The sequence below is a fragment of the Saccopteryx leptura genome, chromosome 2 (genome assembly GCF_036850995.1).
Source record: "Saccopteryx leptura isolate mSacLep1 chromosome 2, mSacLep1_pri_phased_curated, whole genome shotgun sequence".
Lineage (NCBI taxonomy): Eukaryota > Metazoa > Chordata > Mammalia > Chiroptera > Emballonuridae > Saccopteryx > Saccopteryx leptura.
In genome coordinates this window covers 39,911,733-39,932,971 of record NC_089504.1, presented here as the reverse complement: position 1 = coordinate 39,932,971, position 21,239 = coordinate 39,911,733, and the positions used below count along the sequence as shown (strand labels likewise).

General features: G+C 41.3%; 1 protein-coding gene across 1 annotated transcript; it reads left to right on the top strand.

The window, feature by feature from the left end:
* The first annotated feature begins 426 nt into the window (after positions 1 to 426).
* Positions 427 to 20,942, top strand: CHMP5 (charged multivesicular body protein 5). The gene is made up of 8 exons (XM_066367830.1): positions 427 to 580; positions 1,429 to 1,533; positions 3,224 to 3,270; positions 7,258 to 7,351; positions 7,486 to 7,557; positions 12,083 to 12,191; positions 13,968 to 14,080; positions 16,809 to 20,942. Exons 1-8 carry the CDS (start codon positions 512 to 514, stop codon positions 16,857 to 16,859), a joined length of 660 nt encoding a protein of 219 aa, XP_066223927.1. The 5' UTR covers positions 427 to 511; the 3' UTR covers positions 16,860 to 20,942.
* The last annotated feature ends 297 nt before the right edge of the window (positions 20,943 to 21,239 follow it).

The window sequence follows — 21,239 nt, the reverse complement described above, 5'->3', positions numbered from 1 at the left end:
AGGCGCGAAGCCGGGGGGCCAGCCGCTCCCGGTCGCCTCTCGGTCTCCGTGCCCCACCGCGCTCTGCCAGACCCGCGCTAGTTGCCCGCCCAGAGGTGGGACCTGAGCAGCGCAGCTTACCCCCCCGCAGGACTACTTCCCTATCCCGCCCCGCACCGCCCCCACCGGCCACGCCCCTTGGAGCCAACCCGGCTCCTGTACCGCCCTACACGGAGGAAGCCACCCCTCGGTCCCACCCACTCAGATGAGGCCCTGCCTTGCTGATCTGAAGCCACGCCCTCATATCTCTGTGGACACGCCCCCTGCTGACTCTCTATCCCGCACCTCCAACCTCCTGGAGCTCTCCTTCCCCGGAAGGCCGAGCTAAAAACCCGGAAAAAAGATTGGGAAACTCTAATAAACTCATTGCGCTTGCGCATGGGGAGCCGGAAGTCAAGGAAAAGGCGGAGGTTTTTGTGCTTCCGTTTTTGGTTTTGCTCCAGTGTTTGGGTTTTCTTCGCGGCGACCCAAGATGAACCGATTCTTCGGGAAAGCGAAACCCAAGGCTCCGCCGCCTAGCCTGACTGACTGCATTGGCACGGTGGGCGCTTGACCACACTTAATTAGGCTCGGGGCCTCTGAAATGCTTCACCCCATCCACCCCTGGCTCCTACTCCTCCATCCCATTCCCGATCTCAGGCCCATAACACCTCGGCCCTTTCCACTCCACCTTCGTTCTGCTACCCGGGTCACTCCTGACGCCACAGACCAGGGATCCTTGACCCATCACTGTCTCCTCTACTGGCATCCGACCTCTTCTTGATGCCCACTGTCGCGTCCACTAGTTCGTTCTTTATCTCTTCACCTCAACCCGTCTTCGGCCTATACACCCTTCCTACCTCGTCTAGCCCGACCCCTTACTTTTCATACCTCATCCCTCTTCCACGTCAGGACCCTCAGCTTGATATCCTAGGTTAGCATAGCTGTACCCCTGTCCTGGATCTCAGTAACAAAATTCAGAGCCCTGCTCCTGCACATTAAGCCACCACCCTCTATTTAGGGAACAGCATTAGATCTACAGTCCTAGCTAGGGTCCACTGGGCTAATTTCACATACCTCCTGGCTGAGTCCCCAGCCTGACTACTTTCTGATTCTAGAAAAATTGCAACTTAGCCAATTGAGTATCAAATTTTTCTGCCCAAATACAATTGAGGGTGACCCTGGAATATCAAAATCTGGTGGGTGGAGCTTAGTTTATAAAAGCCCCCCCTCCTCACCGGCAGTGTTTCTGACTGGAAATCTCACTCCTTTTGGAAGCCACAGTTTTCCCCATTTGCCCTATGGTCTTCTGTACTTTTCTTCCTTCATATTCCTTTCTCCTCTGCCCCCCCTCCTTCTCATGTAAGTATATTACAATAGCTACCACTGCCTTTTGTTTTTTTCCTCAAGGTGGACAGTAGGGCAGAATCCATTGACAAGAAGATTTCTCGACTAGATGCTGAACTAGTGAAGTATAAGGATCAGATCAAGAAGATGAGAGAGGGTCCTGCAAAGGTAAGGTCGCAGCAGCTGCTGCAACAGCCTCATTGAAGCCCCTGTGGAAATAGGGCCTGGTGATAGGGGCTGGGGAGAGATACAGAAGGCATACTAATAGTCTGGTAAAGAGAATCTACGTGAGGGTATAACCTTCAGGGAAGAGAGTTTGCAGCCAGATGTGAAAGGGAGACTGGATTTTGACCTGGTGGAGAGAAGATACTAATCCAATGTCCAAAAGCATGTATGTGTGAATTAGCGTGCTCTACTGAGAAAATAGCAATCTGCGGAGAAGGGCTGATGCAAACTCAATTGTCAACAGAGCCAAAGATCAACAGTACAATGATTGAAATTTCTTTTGAGAGCCAACTGTTTTAAACTTAAACTATATAGGTAGATACATTCCTTATTGAAATAGCGCCCGCATGTGGTATTTTGTGGAAGAGCCACTCTCAAGGAGCCAAAGACCTGCATGTGGCTCGGCAGTTTGCCGACCAGGGGGCTGGGCTATGTTCAAAAATAATGAGTTGCCAGGCTGGTCATGTTAAATACGTATAATAGACTGATTAAGGAGTGGCATGTTGGGGGAAAAGTGCCGAACTAGGCATCTGGAGACCAGTATTCTATTAACACCTTCACTACCTACTAGCTGGGGCCTTAGTAAAGTCACCTTACTGCTTATTTTCCTCTTTGGTTAGGTAGAAACATAGAGTACTAAAATAAAGTGTATGGACTGGATATAGAACTACCTACTTTGCTTCCATCTTTATAACTTATTTGAACTAGGGCAAGTTGCTTAGTTAGCATCACTGTACCTCAGCTTTCCCATTTGTAACATGGGAATAATACCTACTTTATAGTTTGAGGATTAAACAAGGTAATTCATGTGACCTACATAGCACTGCGTCTAGTAGCTGGAAACATTCAGTAAATGTTAGGTATTATTATTCTCTGTGAGGTAATAATATCTGCTTTCCCTTCTTCATTGGAGGAGACAAATACAATGATTTATGGAACAGTATAGAAAGGGAAGTTACGAGAGGCATTTCTCAGCCATCTTAGTTGATGGCATGGAAAGAAGAGTGGCCAGAAGCAGGAAAACTCATCTAGACTAGAGTGAAAGCCTAAAGCATGGTGGTAGCCATGAGAATGACATGAATCAAATTCGAAGTGAATTCTGTTCATGAAGAGAGAGAGGAAAGGTAAGGTTGATGAACAGGTTCTCAACCTAGAACAGTGAGAGATTGGTGGGACTGTTAGTAATTCCCAAGGAGAAAGCAGGTTGAGGAGTTTGTGTATGTTGAGTTTGAGTAGAAAGTAGGATGTCCAGGTTGGGGATCTCCTAAGGTAACTGGATATACAAAATCAGCGTTATTGGGGTTGGGAGTGGAGCTAACATGCCTAGAAAAAAGGCATACAGTTCATACACTGGGATATGGGATGCAAAGGCAGAGATGAGCTGAGGCTTAAAGACTGTGCTGGGAGGTGAAGAACAGTCCAGGAGCCACTATATACGCCTCTTTGAAGAACAGAGTAAGTAAATAGGTACATTTGGGGAAATGGGAGATTTCTTTTTTATTGTTTTTTATTAGTGAGAGGAGGGGAGGCCAAGAGACAGACTCCTGCATGCGCCCCAACTAGGATTAGGAGATTTCTTTTACCATATATGTGTTTTCCACTTCTTTTCATCAAAATCTGTTTTTCTTCTCAGAATATGGTCAAGCAGAAAGCCTTGCGGGTTTTAAAGCAAAAGCGGATGTAAGTTATAGACATAATCTCCTTTCTTCCACAGGTTTGACCAAAAGAGAAATGATCTTCCATTCCTTCAGGTTTTTATACCATTTTCTAAGAATTCTTTATTTAATTACAAATTTTATTTACATATATCGTTAACTAGCTTTTTCTCCCCCTCTGTATTCAGCAACATTTCTGTGTCACCATCCATTTAAACAATGTTTTGCTTTAATAGTGCTGTTCTTTATTTCTGGTGACTGGCTCAATAGCTTGTAGCCAGGGGTAGCTGTTGAGGATTTAAAAAGTGTCTATTTTTAATAAAATTGTTTAATTTTATTTAATTTTAACAATTTAAGTTTAACCATATGTGGCTGGTGGCTTTTCTATTGGACTGCCCAGTCCCATAGGGTTTGGTTCTCTCATTATTTATTTAATTAGAGTGTGCCTTTTTAATTTTACTTACTTATTTTTTATTGAATTTATTCGGGTGACATTGGTTAATAAAATTATATACATTTCAGGGGTACAATTCTATAATACATTGTCTGTATATTGTATTGTGTGTTCACCACTCCAAGTCAGGTCTTCTTACACACCATAATTTTTGTTTGTATGTAAAATTCAAAATCTTGAATATTGTTCCCTCCCACCAGAAGACTTAAAAGTCCCTAATTTGCTTTCAGTGACTATATCCCAGTATTTAAGCAGAAGCCAAATAGTATTTTTGTTGCTTACCTTTGTGGGCTGTCCAGCTGAAGACTTTCTATAGGGTTATAGAGGTTAGGTGTAATCTAATCAACTACTGTAATGAGGAACGAAGATTGTTAATAACTCTTTTCCTATTCATAAAATTTTACTCCTTTTAGGTTAGTCAAAATGGGGGGCTAGCCCTGGCCGGTTGGCTCAGTGTTAGAGCGTCAGCCTGGCGTGCAGGAGTCCCGTGTTCGATTCCTGGCCAGGGCACACAGGAGAAGTGCCTGTCTGCTTCTCCACCCCTCCCCCTCTCCTTCCTCTCTGTCTCTCTCTTCCCCTCCCGCAGCCAAGGCTCCATAGGAGCAAAGATGGCCCGGGCGCTGGGAATGGCTCCATGGCCTCTGCCTCAGGCGCTAGAATGGCTCTGGTCGCAACAGAGCAATGCCCCGAATGGGCAGAGCATCGCCCCCTGGTGGGCATGCCGGGTGGATCCCGGTCGGGCGCATGCGGGAGTCTGTCTGACTGCCTCCCCATTTCCAGCTTCAGGAAAAAAAAAAAAAAATGGGGGGCTATTGTAATGCCTAGAGTGGTGAAACTAATCTCCTTAATTGGTAGCATTGCAAGTTTGTTTTTTAGTGAGAGAGAGAGGGAGAGATATGAAGGGACAGACAGACAGGAAACAAGAGAGATGAGAAGCATTAACTCATAGTTGTGGCACCTTAGTTGTTCATTGATTGCTTTCTCATATGTGCCTTGACTGGGAAGCTCCAGCCGAGCCAGAGACCCCTTGCCCAAGCCAGTGAACTTGGGCTAAAGCCAGCGACCTTGGGCTTCAAGCCAGTGAGCGACCTTTCGGCTTAAGCCAGCGACCATGAGGTCATGTCTATGATCCCACGCTCAAGCTGGTGATCCTGAGCTCAAACTAGGTGCTCAAGCCAGTGACCTCAGGGTTTTGAACCTGGGTCCTCAGTGTCCCGGGCTGATGCTCTATCCACTGTGCTACTGCCTGATCAGGCATTGGAAGTTTTAAGTAACTTTTTTTTTAAAGGATACATGTGCATTATAGTAACTTGAAAAATATATACATAAACATGAGTAGAAGAAAAGAAAATTTACCTAGATTCCTACTATCAGAAATAACCACCTGGAAATGCTGTCTTCTTACAGTTTCTTTTCTGTGCTTGAGAATACATGGTATATGTGCACATCGTTTTTTAGAAGAAAACAAATGGCCTTTATATAGGAATATAGGTTTATACTTAATATTATGAGTATTTCTTTGTCCTTTTAAATATTTCTTTGGGCCTGACCTGTGATGGCACAGTGGATAAAGTGGATAAAGTGTCAGCCTGGAAGACTGAGGTCACCAGCTCAAAATCCCAGGCTTGCCAGGTCAAGGCACACACAAAAAGCAACTACTATGAGTTGATGCTTCCCACTCCCCACCCCTTTCTCTCTTTCTCTCTCCCTCTCTTTCTCTCTCTCTTCTCCTCTCTCTAAAATCAATAAATAAAATCTTTAGCCTGACCAGGCAGTGGCGCAGTGGATAGAGTGTCAGACTGGGATGCAGAGGATCCAGGTTTGAGACCCCAAGGTCACCAGCTTGAGCACGGGCTCATCTAGTTTGAGCAAAAGCCCACCAGCTTGAACCCAAGGTTGCTGGCTCCAGCAGGGGGTTACTCAGTCTGCTGAAGGCCCGCGGTCAAGGCACATATGAGAAAGCAATCAATGAACAACTAAGGTGTTGCAACGTGCAATGAAAAACTAATGATTGATGCTTCTCATCTCTCTCAGTGCCTGTCTGTCTGTCCCCGTCTATCCCTCTCTCTCACTCTCTGTCTCTGTTAATAAATAAATAAATAAATAAATAAATAAAATTAAAATAATAAATAAAATCTTTAAAATAATAATATTTCTTTGGAAACTATACTTTTTAATATTTCACCACCATCTGCCTACGCTGTCAACTGACCATTTTTCTCCTGGTAAGATAGTTGGTTTTCAGATATTATATAAAGAATATGATGTAAACCTTTGAGGTAGTACAATACTTTGATAGAAAACTTTATTTAAAAAAACATATTTTGCCTGACCTGTGGTAGCGTAGTGGATAAAGCGTCAACCTGGAATGCCAAAGTCACCAGTTCAAAACCCCGGGCTTGCCTGGTCAAGGTACATATAGGAAACAACTACTATGAGTTGATGTTTCCTGCTCTCCCCTATCTTTCTCTCTCTCTCTTTTCTCTCAAAATCAGTAAATTAAGCCTGACGTGTGGTGGCACAGTGGATAAAGCATTGACCTGGAATGCTGAGGTTGCCAATTCAAAACCCTGGAGCTTGCTTGGTCAAGGCACTTATGGGAGTTGATGTTTCCTGCTCCTCCCGTCCCCCCTTCTCTCTCTCTCTCTCTCTTTTTCTCTCCCCTCTTCTCTCTAAAATGAATAAATAAATTAAAAAATATATATTGTTAAAAAGTTAAAAAAACAAAAACATATTTTGAAGGCTAGGCATTATATTAGGTCAGATAGGGTATCTAATTATGGATTCAAGATTAATAAAATATAATACCTGCCCTCAAGAGTTCAGTCTCCTGGAAAATATTTTCACTTTATGTGTGAAGAGCCTTAAAAACAGTCTTACCCTTTACCCTAGAATTCCACTTCTGGGAATGTAAGCATAGGAAATAATGTAAAAACATTATATATACCATATTTTTCACTCTATAAGATGCACCTGACCATAAGACTCACCTACGGTTTTAAGGAGGAAAATAAGAAAAAATATATTCTGAACCAAATGGTGTGTTAAAATACTTAATAAATACCATATTTTTCGCTCCATAAGATACACGGGCATTTTCCCCTCCACTTTTTTTTTTTTTTTTGGGGGGGGGAGTCTGTCTTATGGAGCAAAAAACACAGTATATTAAGACTTTGTAGCAAGAAGTACTATAATAGTAAATGGAAAATAATGTTATAACTAAAATACTTACAAAAAAGACCAAATACCATCAAGTGGTATCTGGTTAGAGATTGTTTTGGCCAGTTTTTCTCTGTGTGTGTGTATGTGTGTACATAAAATTTTTTTTAATTTATTAATTTTAGAGAGAGGGAAGCATTCGTTTGTTGCTTCCCTCACCAAAGATCAAGCCCACAACCTTGGTGTTTTGGGACGACCCCTAAACCAACTGAACTAACCCGCCAGAGCCAATTTTTTTTAATGTTTTAAAGAAAATTCTCTTGTTTAGTATTAGAGGTACTTTCTTCCTGAGGATTTCTATCTGGCTCACATTTGCCGTTCTCAATTCACTCTAAAAAGGTATGAGCAGCAGCGGGACAATCTTGCCCAACAATCATTTAACATGGAACAAGCCAATTACACCATCCAGTCATTGAAGGACACCAAGACCACGGTACTTCATAGCGCTTTTTCCCGAGATTTTATTTTATTTTTGTACTCTTGTGCTTTATTCCTGTGGTTTATAAAAGACAGTTTAACCAGCATGGCTTCTTAAGGTAGTGTGTTTTCTCTTAACCCTTTTTTTAGGTTGATGCTATGAAACTGGGAGTAAAGGAAATGAAGAAAGCATACAAGCAAGTGAAAATTGACCAAATCGAGGTGAGACATATACTGGTTTCTGCAAGAATGCACTACTTTCTGAAAGAATTCAAATGAATGTATGTGTGATGGGAAGGGTACAGAAGACGACTGAATCTTGGGCCTACCATTTACTCATAACTAACTTCAGGGCAAGTTAGCAAAGGTCTCACTATCCTTATTAATGCAAGGCTCCTAATACCACTTATGGTTATTATTATAAAGATGTAATAAACAAGTTGGTGTGTCTACACGTACAATGCCTGGTACATAATAAGCACCTATAAATAAGCACCCAGTTTCCTGTTACTTCATAATGATTTTTGAGTCTCAATTCCTCAGTTGTAAAGTAGTGATGTTGCTGCCCATCTCCTATTGTAATGAGTGTTAAATAAGTATATATATATAGAGCACTTAAAACAGTTCCTGGCATGGTATTTGTTTCCATTTCTATTGATTCTCTCTAGGTATTTAATATCATTAGGTCCTTAAAATTAGCATTTCTGGCCTGACCTATGGTGGCGCAGCGGATAAAGCGTCGACCTGGAAATGCTGAGGTCGCCGGTTCGAAACCCTGGGCTTGCCTGGTCAAGGCACATATGGGAGTTGATGCTTCCAGCTCCTCCCCCCCTTCTCTCTCTCTCTCTCTCTCTGTCTCTCCCTCTCCTCTCTAAAATGAATAAATAAAAATTTTTTAAAAAAATTAGCATTTCTGCTTGACCAGGTGGGGGCCCAGTGGATAGAGCATCAGCCTGGGACGCTGAGGACCCAGGTTCAAAACCCCAAGGTCACCAGCTTGAGCGTGGTGTCATAGACAGGACCCCATGGTTGCTGACTTGAGCCCAAAGGTCACTAGCTTAAAGCCCAAGGACACTGGCTCAGCTGGAGTCCCCCAGTCAAGGCATGTATGAGAAAACAATGAACAACTAAGGTGCCAAAACTATGAGTTGATATTTCTCATCTCTCTTCCTTCCTGTCTGTGTCTGTCTGTCTGTCTCTCTTGCTAAAAAGAAGAAGAAAAAATTAGCTTTTCTTTTGAGATCATGTTTTGGCTGGGAGGTGAGAGTTTGGCTCCTGTCACCTCTGTCATTTGAACAGCCCAGATGGCAAGCATGGATAGCAGAGGGAAGGAGTGGTGACTGGCCAAAGGAAAGAGGCTTCTGAAAATATGATGGTGCCTTTACATCTATGTCCTGAGTAGAATGTCTCTATATAGGACAATGATTCAGTTTTGTTCACTGTTGTATCCCCAGAGCCTTGAACAATGCCTGGCCATTGTTGGTGCTCAGAAAGTATTTGATGGTCAATGAACAAATAAATGAGTGGCTATTAAACGGCACAAAGTAGTTCTGCACAATTCAAGAAGTATTTGTTGGTTGAGTACTTAACACTGTGTACCCAGCATTTTACTGTCTCTACAGAGGTATTCTCTGGGAGTGCTGGCCTTTCAGTTTTTTGTAAGAATAAGGACTGACAGCATTCCTCAATCTTGCGATTTTTTTAAGCATTCCTCCTTAGACTACCTATGGCTATCTATCTAATTCTTCACCAGTCTTTGCTTACAAGGCATTAAACTTAGTGATATCTTCAAGGAGAAAAATGTTTTATGTATGCTTGTCTTATAGGTATATACTATGTGATAATAAAATGAAGTTATATTTATATTCAGTTTTTAGGGTTCCTTGTGTTTAGTTAACGCTATATAATAAATGAAATAGAAACTTTGGTCTTTGTGGGGTTTTTGTATGTCTCTTCATCTTTCACCTGTCTCTCTGTTTCCCTGCCTAATTATCCTTTTTCCTGTCCCCTAATAGATATGCCCACATGACAGGTGGAGAGTCTCTTTTTCTTTAACTTTTTTGGTGTGTATGCATGTGTATCTTTAGTTGGGTTATATATTTTGAATTTCATTTTTCCTAAAATACTTGTAAAACATTTTCTTTTTTTTTCAAGCTCTCATTTAAAAATTTTGCCTCTGGCCCTGGCCGGTTGGCTCAGCGGTAGAGCGTCGGCCTGGCGTGCGGGGGACCCAGGTTCGATTCCCGGCCAGGGCACATAGGAGAAGCGCCCATTTGCTTCTCCACCCCCCCCTCCTTCCTCTCTGTCTCTCTCTTCCCCTCCCGCAGCCAAGGCTCCATTGGAGCAAAGATGGCCCGGGCGCTGGGGATGGCTCCTTGGCCTCTGCCCCAGGCGCTGGAGTGGCTCTGGTCGCGGCAGAGCGACGCCCCAGAGGGGCAGAGCATTGTCCCTGGTGGGCAGAGCGTCGCCCCTGGTGGGCGTGCCGGGTGGATCCTGGTCAGGCGCATGCGGGAGTCTGTCTGACTGTCTCTCCCCGTTTCCAGCTTCAGAAAAAAAAAAAAATTATGCCTCTGTGTGTATGTAGCTGTTTCTTTTTTATTTTTCTGTTTCTGCACATGAAGTCTAGTGTTTGCATTTGTTTATATTGTTTTTGTTTGTCCAGTTCTGAATCAACCTGTTCTTTGTGTGATGTATTTTTTCTGTGCCTATCCTGGAGTTTATTGCTAGGAAGCCTATTCATAGATGATTTCGGGAAAATGTCTTGTCTGGATATGTAATAGCATAGTAAAAGCTTGACTTGATTAGTTATGTTATTTTCACTCTCTTAATTATTGTTTCAGCCAGTGCTTCTCTGGATAGCAAAATGTTGCATATGTACAGTGTGGTAGTTTGACACTTGGAAATGCAAAGAGCAGAGCATTTTTTTTAAATGTTTTTTCTATTTTACTTTCTATACTTGGAGGCTAGAAAGGAGTTTTCAAATGTTTTGCACTGTTCTAGAAATTCTGAAAATGCTGATTTGGGCCTTTTCTGCAGTATCAACACTACCCCATTATATGAAATTTTCAGTATGTGAAGAGTATATTGTTCTGCGCTTCCTTAACGTAGTAGGAACTAACTAGTATTAAGTGCTTAGTGTTTGACATATTTTATTGCAATAAATTCTTTTTTTTAATTTTTTTATTTTTTTTTATTTTTTTACAGGGACAGAGAGAGTCAGAGAGAGGGATAGATAGGGACAGACAGACAGGAATGGAGAGAGATGAGAAGCATCAATCATCAGTTTTTCGTTGCGACACCTTAGTTGTTCCTTGCGACACCTTAGTTGTTCCTTGATTGCTTTCTCATATGTGCCTTGACCATGGGCCTTGCTCGAGCCAGTGACCTTGGGTCCAAGCTGGTGAGCTTTTATTTTATTTTTTTTTCTGCTCAAGCCAAATGAGCCCGTGCTCAAGCTGGCGACCTCGGGGTCTTTTTTTTTTTTTTTTCGACCTCAGGGTCGTGAACCTGGGTCCTTTCGCATCCCAGTCCGACTCTCTATTCACTGCGCCACCGCCTGATCAGGCTGCAATAAATTCTTATATAATGTATGGTATTAATAATCCTATTATAAAGATAAAGAAATTAAAGCTTAAAGACATTAACAAAATTTTAACTTGGATATGTCTGATTCCAGAGTTAGCTCTTTAAACCATTACACTAACTGTTCTTTATTTTCTATACTACTTCTCAGATTAGTTTTACATTCTTTTTGGCCTTGTAGTAGTCTCCCAGTTAAGCATAAGTAAATTATTCACTAATGATTTATACCTTCAGTCAATTATTTTTACCAGCCTGGTCTCAGATATCAAGCCTATCCTGATTTCATTTGTTTAACCAACCATGGCAGGATCAGTACTTTTATTTTTCCATTGATAAGGTAAAGAGAGAGAGAGAAGCACCAACTGATTGTTCCACTTAGTTGTTTACTCATTGGTTGCTTCTCATGTGCCCTGACCAGGGATCAGAGCTAGGCCCTCCGTGCACTGGCACAACACTTTATCCACTAACCCACCCAGCCAGGGCCAAATACAACTTTTTATACCTCCTAATTGTTTCTGCTACTGCCTCATTTCTTACACAGAGTAGTCAGTCTTTAGCTAACTCAAGACAAGTAATTTGCTTGTCTCAATTACCTCTTTTTCTCCATTAATTAGGAAAATGTTGATAGTGTAGCTGTTGCTTGACTTAAGATTTCAGGTAAACTCTGTAATGACAGAGGGCTGATGGGCATCTATTATTGCAGTAGGACTTCAGATTTCCATGAGACACTTTAAATTTAAAGACAAGATCACCAATTCTGTTCTTCTTTATTTTTAAGTTTATATTTTTACCACCAAAAACAGGAGGAGGATTATGTGGGTTGGTGACATTTAGTTATTGTTAGATAAAATCTTAAAATTTGTGATTTTTAAATAATCCTTTAAGCTCACTTTCTTATATTTATTAATTAGAAGGGATATTCAGAGTTACTCAAACTTGTCCTTTAGAGAAACACCTGCTCAGCTGTTAACTAAAAATAATTACTAGCCAAGGACTGGGGTAAAAGAGGGGAACTGACACTGTTGAGAACTTGTTATGTCTCTGTATTTTTTGTACATCATCTTTTTAAAAATTACTCCTTTCTAAGATTCAGAGAAAAGATAGGGACAAGCGGTAGAGAAAAATGGTGGGAAATGAATTTAAATCCTGTCATATATTCCTGTAGGATTTACAAGACCAGCTAGAGGATATGATGGAAGATGCAAACGAAATCCAAGAAGCACTGAGTCGTAGTTACGGCACCCCAGAGTTAGATGAAGATGACCTAGAAGCAGGTAAGTTATGGGAAAAGCAATGTATGCTTTGCTTTAGAGTTTTAAAGGAGCAAGTGCCTGGGACCTTTTCCCAAATGCTAAGAGAAAATTCCTGTGAGAGTTCCTTGAGAGATCGTTTATGCCACAGTCTTTGGCAAGAGGGCTTGTGCGTCAGCCGCTTTGGACTTGCGTACTCCACCAACAGCTCTGAGATGGACACACTCTGAAGGAAGGTCCATGCAAAGGCTTTTGTTGACCTTACTAACTAAACATGGCCTTTCCCTGCTGTTTTCCTTTTGCTTTTGTTCTTCCTGTTTTTCTGCTTGGACTCCACTCCCTCAAAACAGCAAAGCAGATCAAGAAACAGTAGCTGGCAGATACTTATTGTACATCTATTTATACCAGACACTGTATTAGGTGCTGGGAATTCAGCATTGTAGAAAACAAGTATGACCCCTGAATTCATGAATTTTCTTTTTTTTTTACAGGGACAGAGGGAGAGAGAGAGTCAGAGAGAGGGATAGATAGGGACAGACAGACAGGAACGGAGAGAGATGAGAAGCATCAATCATCAGTTTTTCATTGTGACACCTTAGTTGTTCATTGATTGCTTTCTCATATGTGCCTTGACCATGGGCCTTCAGCAGCCTGAGAAACCCCTTGCTCGAGCCAGTGACCTTGGGTCCAAGTTGGTGAGCTTTGCTCAAACCAGATGAGCCCATGCTCAAGCTGGCAACCTCGGGGTCTCAAACCTGGGTCCTTCCGCATCCCAGTCCGACGCTCTATCCACTGCGCCATCACCTGGTCAGGCCATGAATTTTCTTGAACAGGAATAAGAAACTGCTTCTGTCAAGTAGTTAATTACAAGAGCACAAACGGTCGGAGAAGAATGGGGTACCATGAAGCACATTGCTGAGAAATCTAATGCATTTGGTAGTAGGGGACAGGCACGGGACCTAAAAGCTTAGTAGGAGTTAGGAAAAAATGAGAAGGGCTGTTGGGTGGCCTGAGGATGTTGTTCAGAAACTTGCTGTAATTGTTTAGGAGATGATGGTGTCTCAAACTAATGTTGTGGTAGCAGTAACAGAAGTGAACAGATTGAAGAAATTTTAGGAGGCTAAATGGACAAGACTTGATAATTGATTGAATGTGAGAGGAGAGGGAGGTATCAAGGATGTTTGTTAATTTCTAGCATGAGTAACTGGGTAGATCTAGAACACTGGATTTTCTGTCACATGATACCCGTCACATTACTACTGCTTCTCCCCTAGCCAATGTTCTGTTTTCGCTTAGAACCTCCTCCCAACCACATTTATTTCTTTATTTTTTTTATTTCCCAATTAGAGTTTCCCCTAATGAGTCCCTGCCTGCTATTTTTTTTTTTTTTTTTTTTTTTTTTTTACAGAGGCAGAGATAGACAGGGACAGACAGACAGGAACAGAGAGAGAGATGAGAAGCATCAATCATCAGTTTCTCGTTGCGCGCTGCGACTTCTTAGTTGTTCATTGATTACTTTCTCACATGTGCCTTGACTGTGGGCCTTCACCAGACGGAGTAACCCCTTGCTGGAGCCAGGGACCTTGGGTCCAAGCTGGTGAGCTCTTTGCTCAAGGCAGATGAGCCCGCGCTCAAGCTGGCGACCTCGGGGTCTTGAACCTGGGTCCTTCCGCATCCCAGTCCGACGCTCTATCCACTGCACCACCACCTGGTCAGGCACCTGCCTGCTATTTTTATTCCTCCTAGTCACTGTCTACTCACTTTACCATATTTTTGAAATGTTGACTATTTCAATTTCAGAGTTGGATGCACTGGGTGATGAGCTTCTGGCTGATGAAGACAGTTCTTACTTGGATGAAGCAGCATCTGCACCTGCAATTCCAGAAGGTGTTCCTACTGACACAAAGAATAAGGTAAAAGCTTTTTCTGTTTATATTTTCTGTGCAAATTATAAAGGTTTATTCTTGATCACCAGTCTTGGAATCTAAAAGATAGTCTTAAGTAAGAACAAGGAAAGACTGTCTTGATCATTACTTGGGGTACCCTTGAAAGCCCAATTTTCCTGCATTGGATTATGGACAGGCTATGTAAATAGTGTCACAGAGACCCAGGAATGTTTTTATACAATGACAATTTGTATACTATTACAAATTACCCTGTTGTGAACTTGCACTGGGTGCCTTTGTAAGTTTTAGACATTTCCTGGAAAAGCATCAGCAACACATGCATGAACTGTGCCAGGCAGTAATGTAAAAGAAAGTTCTTCTGTCCAGGTACTGCTTAGTTATAGGGTGGATATTTTTAAAGTAGGCAATAATTTAAGCATAAAACTAAATGTACAAAGATTCTAAATTAACATGGTAAAAGATGCAGGACACTTGGATTTAAGTCTCTGACAGTGACCGTGAAACCTTGGCAAATCACTTAACTGTTGGACTTTTCTGTTCCTTGCATCTGTAAAATACAGGTATCATCTCACATAATTGTTGTGTAGATGAAATTTGCTCTTCTATGTAAAATGGTTTTGCATACTAAGAGCCCTGTCCAAAGTGCTTATCATTATTATAAATAGATAAAATTTTGCTGCATATGATACCCTGTTCACTCTATCTTTTTTTTTTTTTTAATTTATTTTTTACAGAGACAGAGAGTCAGAGAGAGGTATAGACAGGGACAGACAGACAGGAACAAAGAGAGATGAGAAGCATCAATCATTAGTTTTTCATTGCGTGTTGCAACACCTTAGTTGTTCATTGATTGCTTTCTCATACGTGCCTTGACCACGGGCCTTCAGCAGACCGAGTAACCCCTTGCTGGAGCCAGCGACCTTGGGTTCAAGCTGGTGGGCTTTTGTTCAAACCAGATGAGCCCGCGCTCAAGCTGGCGACCTCGGGGTCTCAAACCTGGGTCCTCTGCATCCCAGTCCAATGCTCTATCCACTGCGCCACTGCCTGGTCAGGTTGTTCACTCCATCTTAGTTCCTGGTGTAGTTTGTCATTTGTTGTTGCCATGGGACATTTACAGTCCTGGTGTTTGCCTTATCTCACAGCATACATATTGAGTATGCACAGAGTAGTTGACAGAATCCTTGCATGGGAACCAGTCTCAGCTCTGCCTTTATTCACTGTATGACTTTGAGCAAACTAGCAATTCATGTCTTCTCTGTGAATCTGATTAGTATTTTTCCATCTGTAAAATATGGGCAAGCAGAAAATGTCAAGTAGGTAATTTTTCAGGTCCTTATAGTTGATTTCTATGAATGTTTGTCTTCTCCTACTGTACCCCTCCTGTCTACCTTGAGCTTGAAGTAGTCCTACCTTTCTCTGCCCCACAGCCCACAAGATTCCAGCTGCATAGGTTGCTTTTTCTCAGCACACGTGTAATAATTTTTATTACTACTACCATAGCCCACCTTCTTTTTTTTAATTTATTCATTTTAGAGAAGGGGGGGGGAGAGAAGGGGGGAGGAGCAGGAAGCATCAACTCTCATATGTGCCTTGACCGGGCAAGCCTAAGGTTTTGAACCAGAGACCTCAGCTTTCCAGGTTGATGCTTGATCCACTGCACCATCACAGGTCAGGCATAGCCCACTTTTTTAATTCCCTGAAGCATGTATGTTATGTCCACTTCTAGAAGGTCACAGGTTCCTGAGTCAGAGATATGGTTTCTTTTTACTTTCTTTTTTACATTTCATTTTAAATTGATTTTAGCGAGAGAGGAAGGATGAGAGAAAGAGAGACGGGAACATATGTGCCCTGGCCAGAGATTGAACCATCAACCTCTGAGTTTCCAGATGATTCTCTAACCAACCAAGCTATCAAGGACGGAATATAGTTTCCTAATTGATAGTGGTATCACTGCCTATATGTTTGTAGTACAGAGTATACAGTATGATATGATAATAACTGCCTGCTCTAGGGCACTGCTCCTTCAAGGATTTGGGAGGCTGTAAGTATTAATTTGTTTACTTTGGGGATCAGAGTGAAAATGGGAATCTGGAGGCAAGGACTAACTCCTCCACTCTTTCTCCTGGACCCTCCACCCCTGTTTTTCCCTTTCTAGATTTACACTTAAGTTTCTCTTTCTCTCTTACTCTTCCTTTAACATGCAAAGATCACACCTTTTAATCTCTTTCCAGTTCTTTTCCAGTTTTATCACTTTCCTCTTTACCTTTCATAAAAAACCTCATTCTCATCTTCTGAGTAGAATTTTGATTTTTTTTTTTACAGATATAGTCAAGAGAGAGGGATAGATAGGGACAGACAGACAGGAACAGAGAGAGATGAGAAGCATCAATCATTAGTTTTTCATTACAACACCTTAGTTTTTCATTGATTGCCTTGACCGTGGGGCTACAGCAGACCGAGTAATCCCTTGCTCGAGCCAGTGACCTTGGGTCTAAGCTGGTGAGCTTTTTGCTCAAACCAGATGAGCCCGTGCTCAAGCTGGCGACCTCGGGGTCTCGAACCTGGGTCCTCCGCATCCCAGTCTGACACTCTATCTACTGCGCCACCGCCTGTCAGGCTAGAATTTTGATTTTCATTGATTAAACATTTGGAGATGAGTTTTAACTGAAATATTTGTTATCATGTTCTTTATCAGTTGAAAAATAGTGGCATTAACATTGCTCCCTTTTTACAGGATGGAGTCCTGGTGGATGAATTCGGATTGCCACAGATCCCTGCTTCATAGACTTGCATCATTCAAGTACATCGTGCAAAATAAACGCATATTCTGGGACTAGGACATATTTATCTTTCCAAATTTACCATAACAGATAAGGGTTTCTTTCCTTTCTTTGAAGGAAAGTTAATTACAGTGCTCTTTTTTTTTCTGTTAAGAGGCTCAACATTTGGGGGATGCTGTCTTCGTACTAAATTTTTATTCCTTTCCTCTTATGAAAGACTAACTTACTTAATAGTATCAGTGGGTATGTATGATTTTATTTCTTAATAATTATTTGAAATAAAACTAAGAAAAGGGGATTCTTTAGAGTCTGTGGTAGTATAACTCCACAATTTCAAATTGACATGATTAAGTTGTTAAGGCAAAGATGAGATTACTGGGACTGTTCATATTAAGATTCAAAACCATTTTCTATTGTGATATTATCGGTTGGTTAAAGTGATGGCCTTTTTTAATGAGTTTTGTTGTGTCTTGTGAGTAAATTATTACTGTGTACAGTATTGGAATGGAATCATCACTATGTCATGAGTAGATGTTTTGATTCTATGGTGCCCTCAGTATTACAGCCTGACTTGTAATCAATAATGAATATTTCTTGATATTTAATGTATAGGACATTTATTTATACTCAATAAATATTTTTCAAAAGGATATAATTTTAATAATACCACTTCAGCCTAAAACCTCTGCTGCAGAAACCAATTTTAATATTGATTCAGCCTAAAAGCTCAATTATAGAAATCGAATTTACCCAGTGGCATTGTGGTATAGAGAAGGAAGCAAGGAACAATCCAGGCTTGGGCCCTGGGTCTGCTATCTAATAACCACTAAAGAGCCTCCTCACTTCTCTAAACTTCTACCTCTGTATCAGTAAAATTGTGCTTACATCACAAGGCTCTTGTGAGGAATGATTGAGGTAATTCTCATGAGTACTTTGTCAACTGCTGTTTTCATCTGAGGAATATTAACAATAAAAAAGCAGGGCTTCATTCTTTTGGGGGAGTGCTACAGCAAGTTCATATCCTGCCTGATTTCAGGGTCTGTAATCCATTCTCCTGTCCACATTCAGCCTCTCACCAGCAGCATTCCCTCCTCCAGCCTCACTGGGTGCCTCACAGTGCCACAGGCACCAGCCTTTCATGTGTCAGCAGGGCAATATTATAAACGTGTATTGAACACCAGCTCTATAGAGTCTCTGGAGTTTCCTCTCAATCCCTATCTTGGGGAACCCAAGTATGTCTAGGGCATTCTAAGAACAACTGCAGTTCTGTCTTCAAAACTTACTGTTTGTCTGGTTTTAGGTGGGGGTGAGACACATGCAACCCTCTCCCACCCACACGAACCTCACTTTCCCAAGAAGCCTTCCAGTGTGGGTGAACATTTTACTCATCATTACCTTCTTAAAGCCCTTCCTTGACTTTTCTGTAAGTTCTCAGCCCTCCAAATATTTATTCTACCCATAATTATAATTATTATCTATATAGTAACAACTCTAAATAACTCACTAGCCTAGACCTCTTTCCTTCTTATTTTTAATTCTGAGTGTTTCCAATTAAGTGTCCCACCATTACCTTAAATCTAACATTCAGATTTACCTTATCTTGGGGTTCTCTGTCAGCAAACATTCCTGCTTTATTTGTATCTTGCCAATGTTTTTAGTCACCCATATATTGCCAATTTTATTTTTTTTCAAGCATATATCGCCAATTTTAATGGTGATAGTTCTCCAGCTATCTCTTTAATGCATTGGATACTGTTACTGGCATTGGGGTTCTTTGGTTCCCCAAGATAGGGATTGAGAGGAAACTCCAGAGAAATTTCCAGACAGATTTTATTAAGCTTATACTCAAGCAGAAAGAAGGCACACAGAGGAAAGGAAAGTCCTCTGAACTGACTTGGGGACTGGCTCTGCTTAGCTACTTTTAAATTTTATTTTATTTTTATTTAGTAATTTGAGAGAGAGAGGAACTGATTTATTGTTCTACTTATGCATTCATTGGTTGATTCTTGTATTTACACTGACTGGGGATTGAACCTACAACCTTGTCATATCAGCCATACCAGCCAACTCAGGTACCCAACCAGGGCATGGACAGACATTATGAAAAAGACAGACTTGAGGAATTTTTCATTTCAGGGGTCAGGTGACTTTTTTTTCTAGCTTTGGTGCTTAGCAAGTGTCTGCACTGTGGGGGCAAGATGGTGTACTGCTCATTACCACCACCCTATGAGGTATAGTGTCAAACGCTAATCAACTTTGCATGTGGCTCAGTACTTTAAGCAGGCAGTTAGGACGGACATAAAATTAGCTACCTTTGTGTTTTTTGAGTAGGGAGTGGTGTCACTTTTGCAGTCAACTTGTCCTGTGTTTCTTCTGGCTTCCTGGCCAACCAGTATTTTCTATTCCCAGGCCCAAGTCCCTATGCTGTTTAAATACTAGTGAGCAATCATTCCACCAAAATTTCCACTCTCTTTGCTTTTGTGACAGTACTCTGGTTCTCCTGTTCTATGACTGTTCCCTCTAAAACTTTCTGAAATCCTCATCTCTCCAAACCTATATTGTTACTGTTCCTCAGGTTTATAGCCATTATCCACCATACTTCTCTCTGCTCACTTATATTTAGTTGATCTCAGCTATTCTCATGGCTTTAACTATTGACCTCTAAATCTATACCTTTATCCCTGATCTTGTCCCTGAGTTTCAGAATCCTAGTTATATCCAGCTGTTTGCCTAACAGTTATCTGAGTGTTCCAGAAGCCTACAAACATTTCACTTTCAAATGGCCAAAACAAGCATGACCTTTCCCTCAGACCTGAATCTCCACCTGTTTTTCCCCGTCTCAGCCCAGGAACCATCATCCTCCACTATTCAAAACAGAAAGCTCATAAGTTGTCTCGAATGCCTACGTTTAGCTTCACCCTACACATTCAATTAATGCTTAAACCCTGCTTTTAACTCGTTAGCATTTCCCAAATCCAACCCCTCCTCTTCTCTCCTCTCTCATCTATCCTTGGCCTAGACATCATTCACATAATCTTTTGGAATAAATTATTGCCTTTCTCTTTCATGGTTTCACTTCCTTGAATCTATTCATCACATACAGCTATGCTTACATTTCTAAAATACAAATCTGATCGTGTTATTCCAGTGCTGCATAGAACATCTGCCTATGAATTGGCCCCTGCCTCTCAGTAATGATTTATTGCTTAGTTTTTTCAGAACAGAATTCTGTTAGAGAACTGGTGATCCCCATTCTAACTGATTATTGGAAAATACACCAATTAGAGTAGCCGTACCCTTCTGAGCTATCAGAGTGAGCTTGTGACAGCTGTGCCCATTGAAGTTTATCCTTCAAATTTTCTAAATGGGAAGTAGGGAAAGTACTTTTTTAAACTCTGTCAGTACAAGAACCCTGAGATACTGAGACCAAAGAAGAGCCAAGATGAGAGGCAGAATCATGACACTTAGCCCTGACTTCTGATCCTTGAGATTCCCAGAGTGCTCCAAGTCTCTGCAACTCTTCTTTGAATGCTGGGAGAGATCTGAGAATTCTGCCAGGAAACCCCTTTTTTGCTTTGGAGTTAGGTTCCTGTAACTGGCTAGTAAGAGTCCTGAAAATATTCTCTGCAGCCTCTCTCCCTATCCCCACCTATAGGCACTGTACAACAGTGTGGTTCATTTGTTAAAATCCATGAACCTACATTTACACATCATTTTCTCTTAAAGTCCATTGTTTACAAAAGACTTTACTTTTGTAAAGCCCACAGAATGTGGGTTTATATAATGTACCTACCGTTGTAGTGTACCATATAGAATAATTTCACCGTCCTAAAACTCTTCTGTTCTTTGCCTATTCATCCTTCTCTCCCCCTCAAGCCCTAGCAACCACTGATCTTTACTGACTCCATAGTTTTGTCTTTTCCAGAATGTCATATAGTTGGAGTCATAAAGTATGTAGCCATTTCATATTGGCTTCATTTACTTAGTAATATGCATCTAAGTTTCCTTCATGTGTCTATTTCTTTTTAGCACTGAATAATGCTCCATTGTCTGGACTTCTTTATAATGGAACTATTTACAGCTATAAATTTCCATCTGAGCACTGCTTTCATTGCTTGTCATAAGTTTTGGTATATTGTGTGAACTACTGTTTGTATAGGAAAGGCAGAATAAATGCTTGATCACTTCCATTTATTTACAAGTTTTGAAAATAATGAGTAGGTTTTCTAGTGTGCCAGTAACAAATTATTGCTTTTCAGTACCAAATTTATCCTTTTTGCTTGTTCTGCAAAATCAATTTGGGCCCCTTAAATATTTATCCTTTGCCAGTTCATAGATAATTAAGCTTTATCAAGAGAGGGCACCAGAGAGATACTGCAGGAAAT

Bases quoted from the DNA above. Each gene is read 5' to 3' on its own strand.
- CHMP5 (XM_066367830.1), top strand. From the start codon at position 512: ATGAACCGATTCTTCGGGAAAGCGAAACCCAAGGCTCCGCCGCCTAGC. The intron at 581-1,428 runs GTGGGCGCTTGA...TTTTTCCTCAAG, and splicing joins TGACTGACTGCATTGGCACG to GTGGACAGTAGGGCAGAATC. The intron at 7,558-12,082 runs GTGAGACATATA...ATATTCCTGTAG, and splicing joins TGAAAATTGACCAAATCGAG to GATTTACAAGACCAGCTAGA.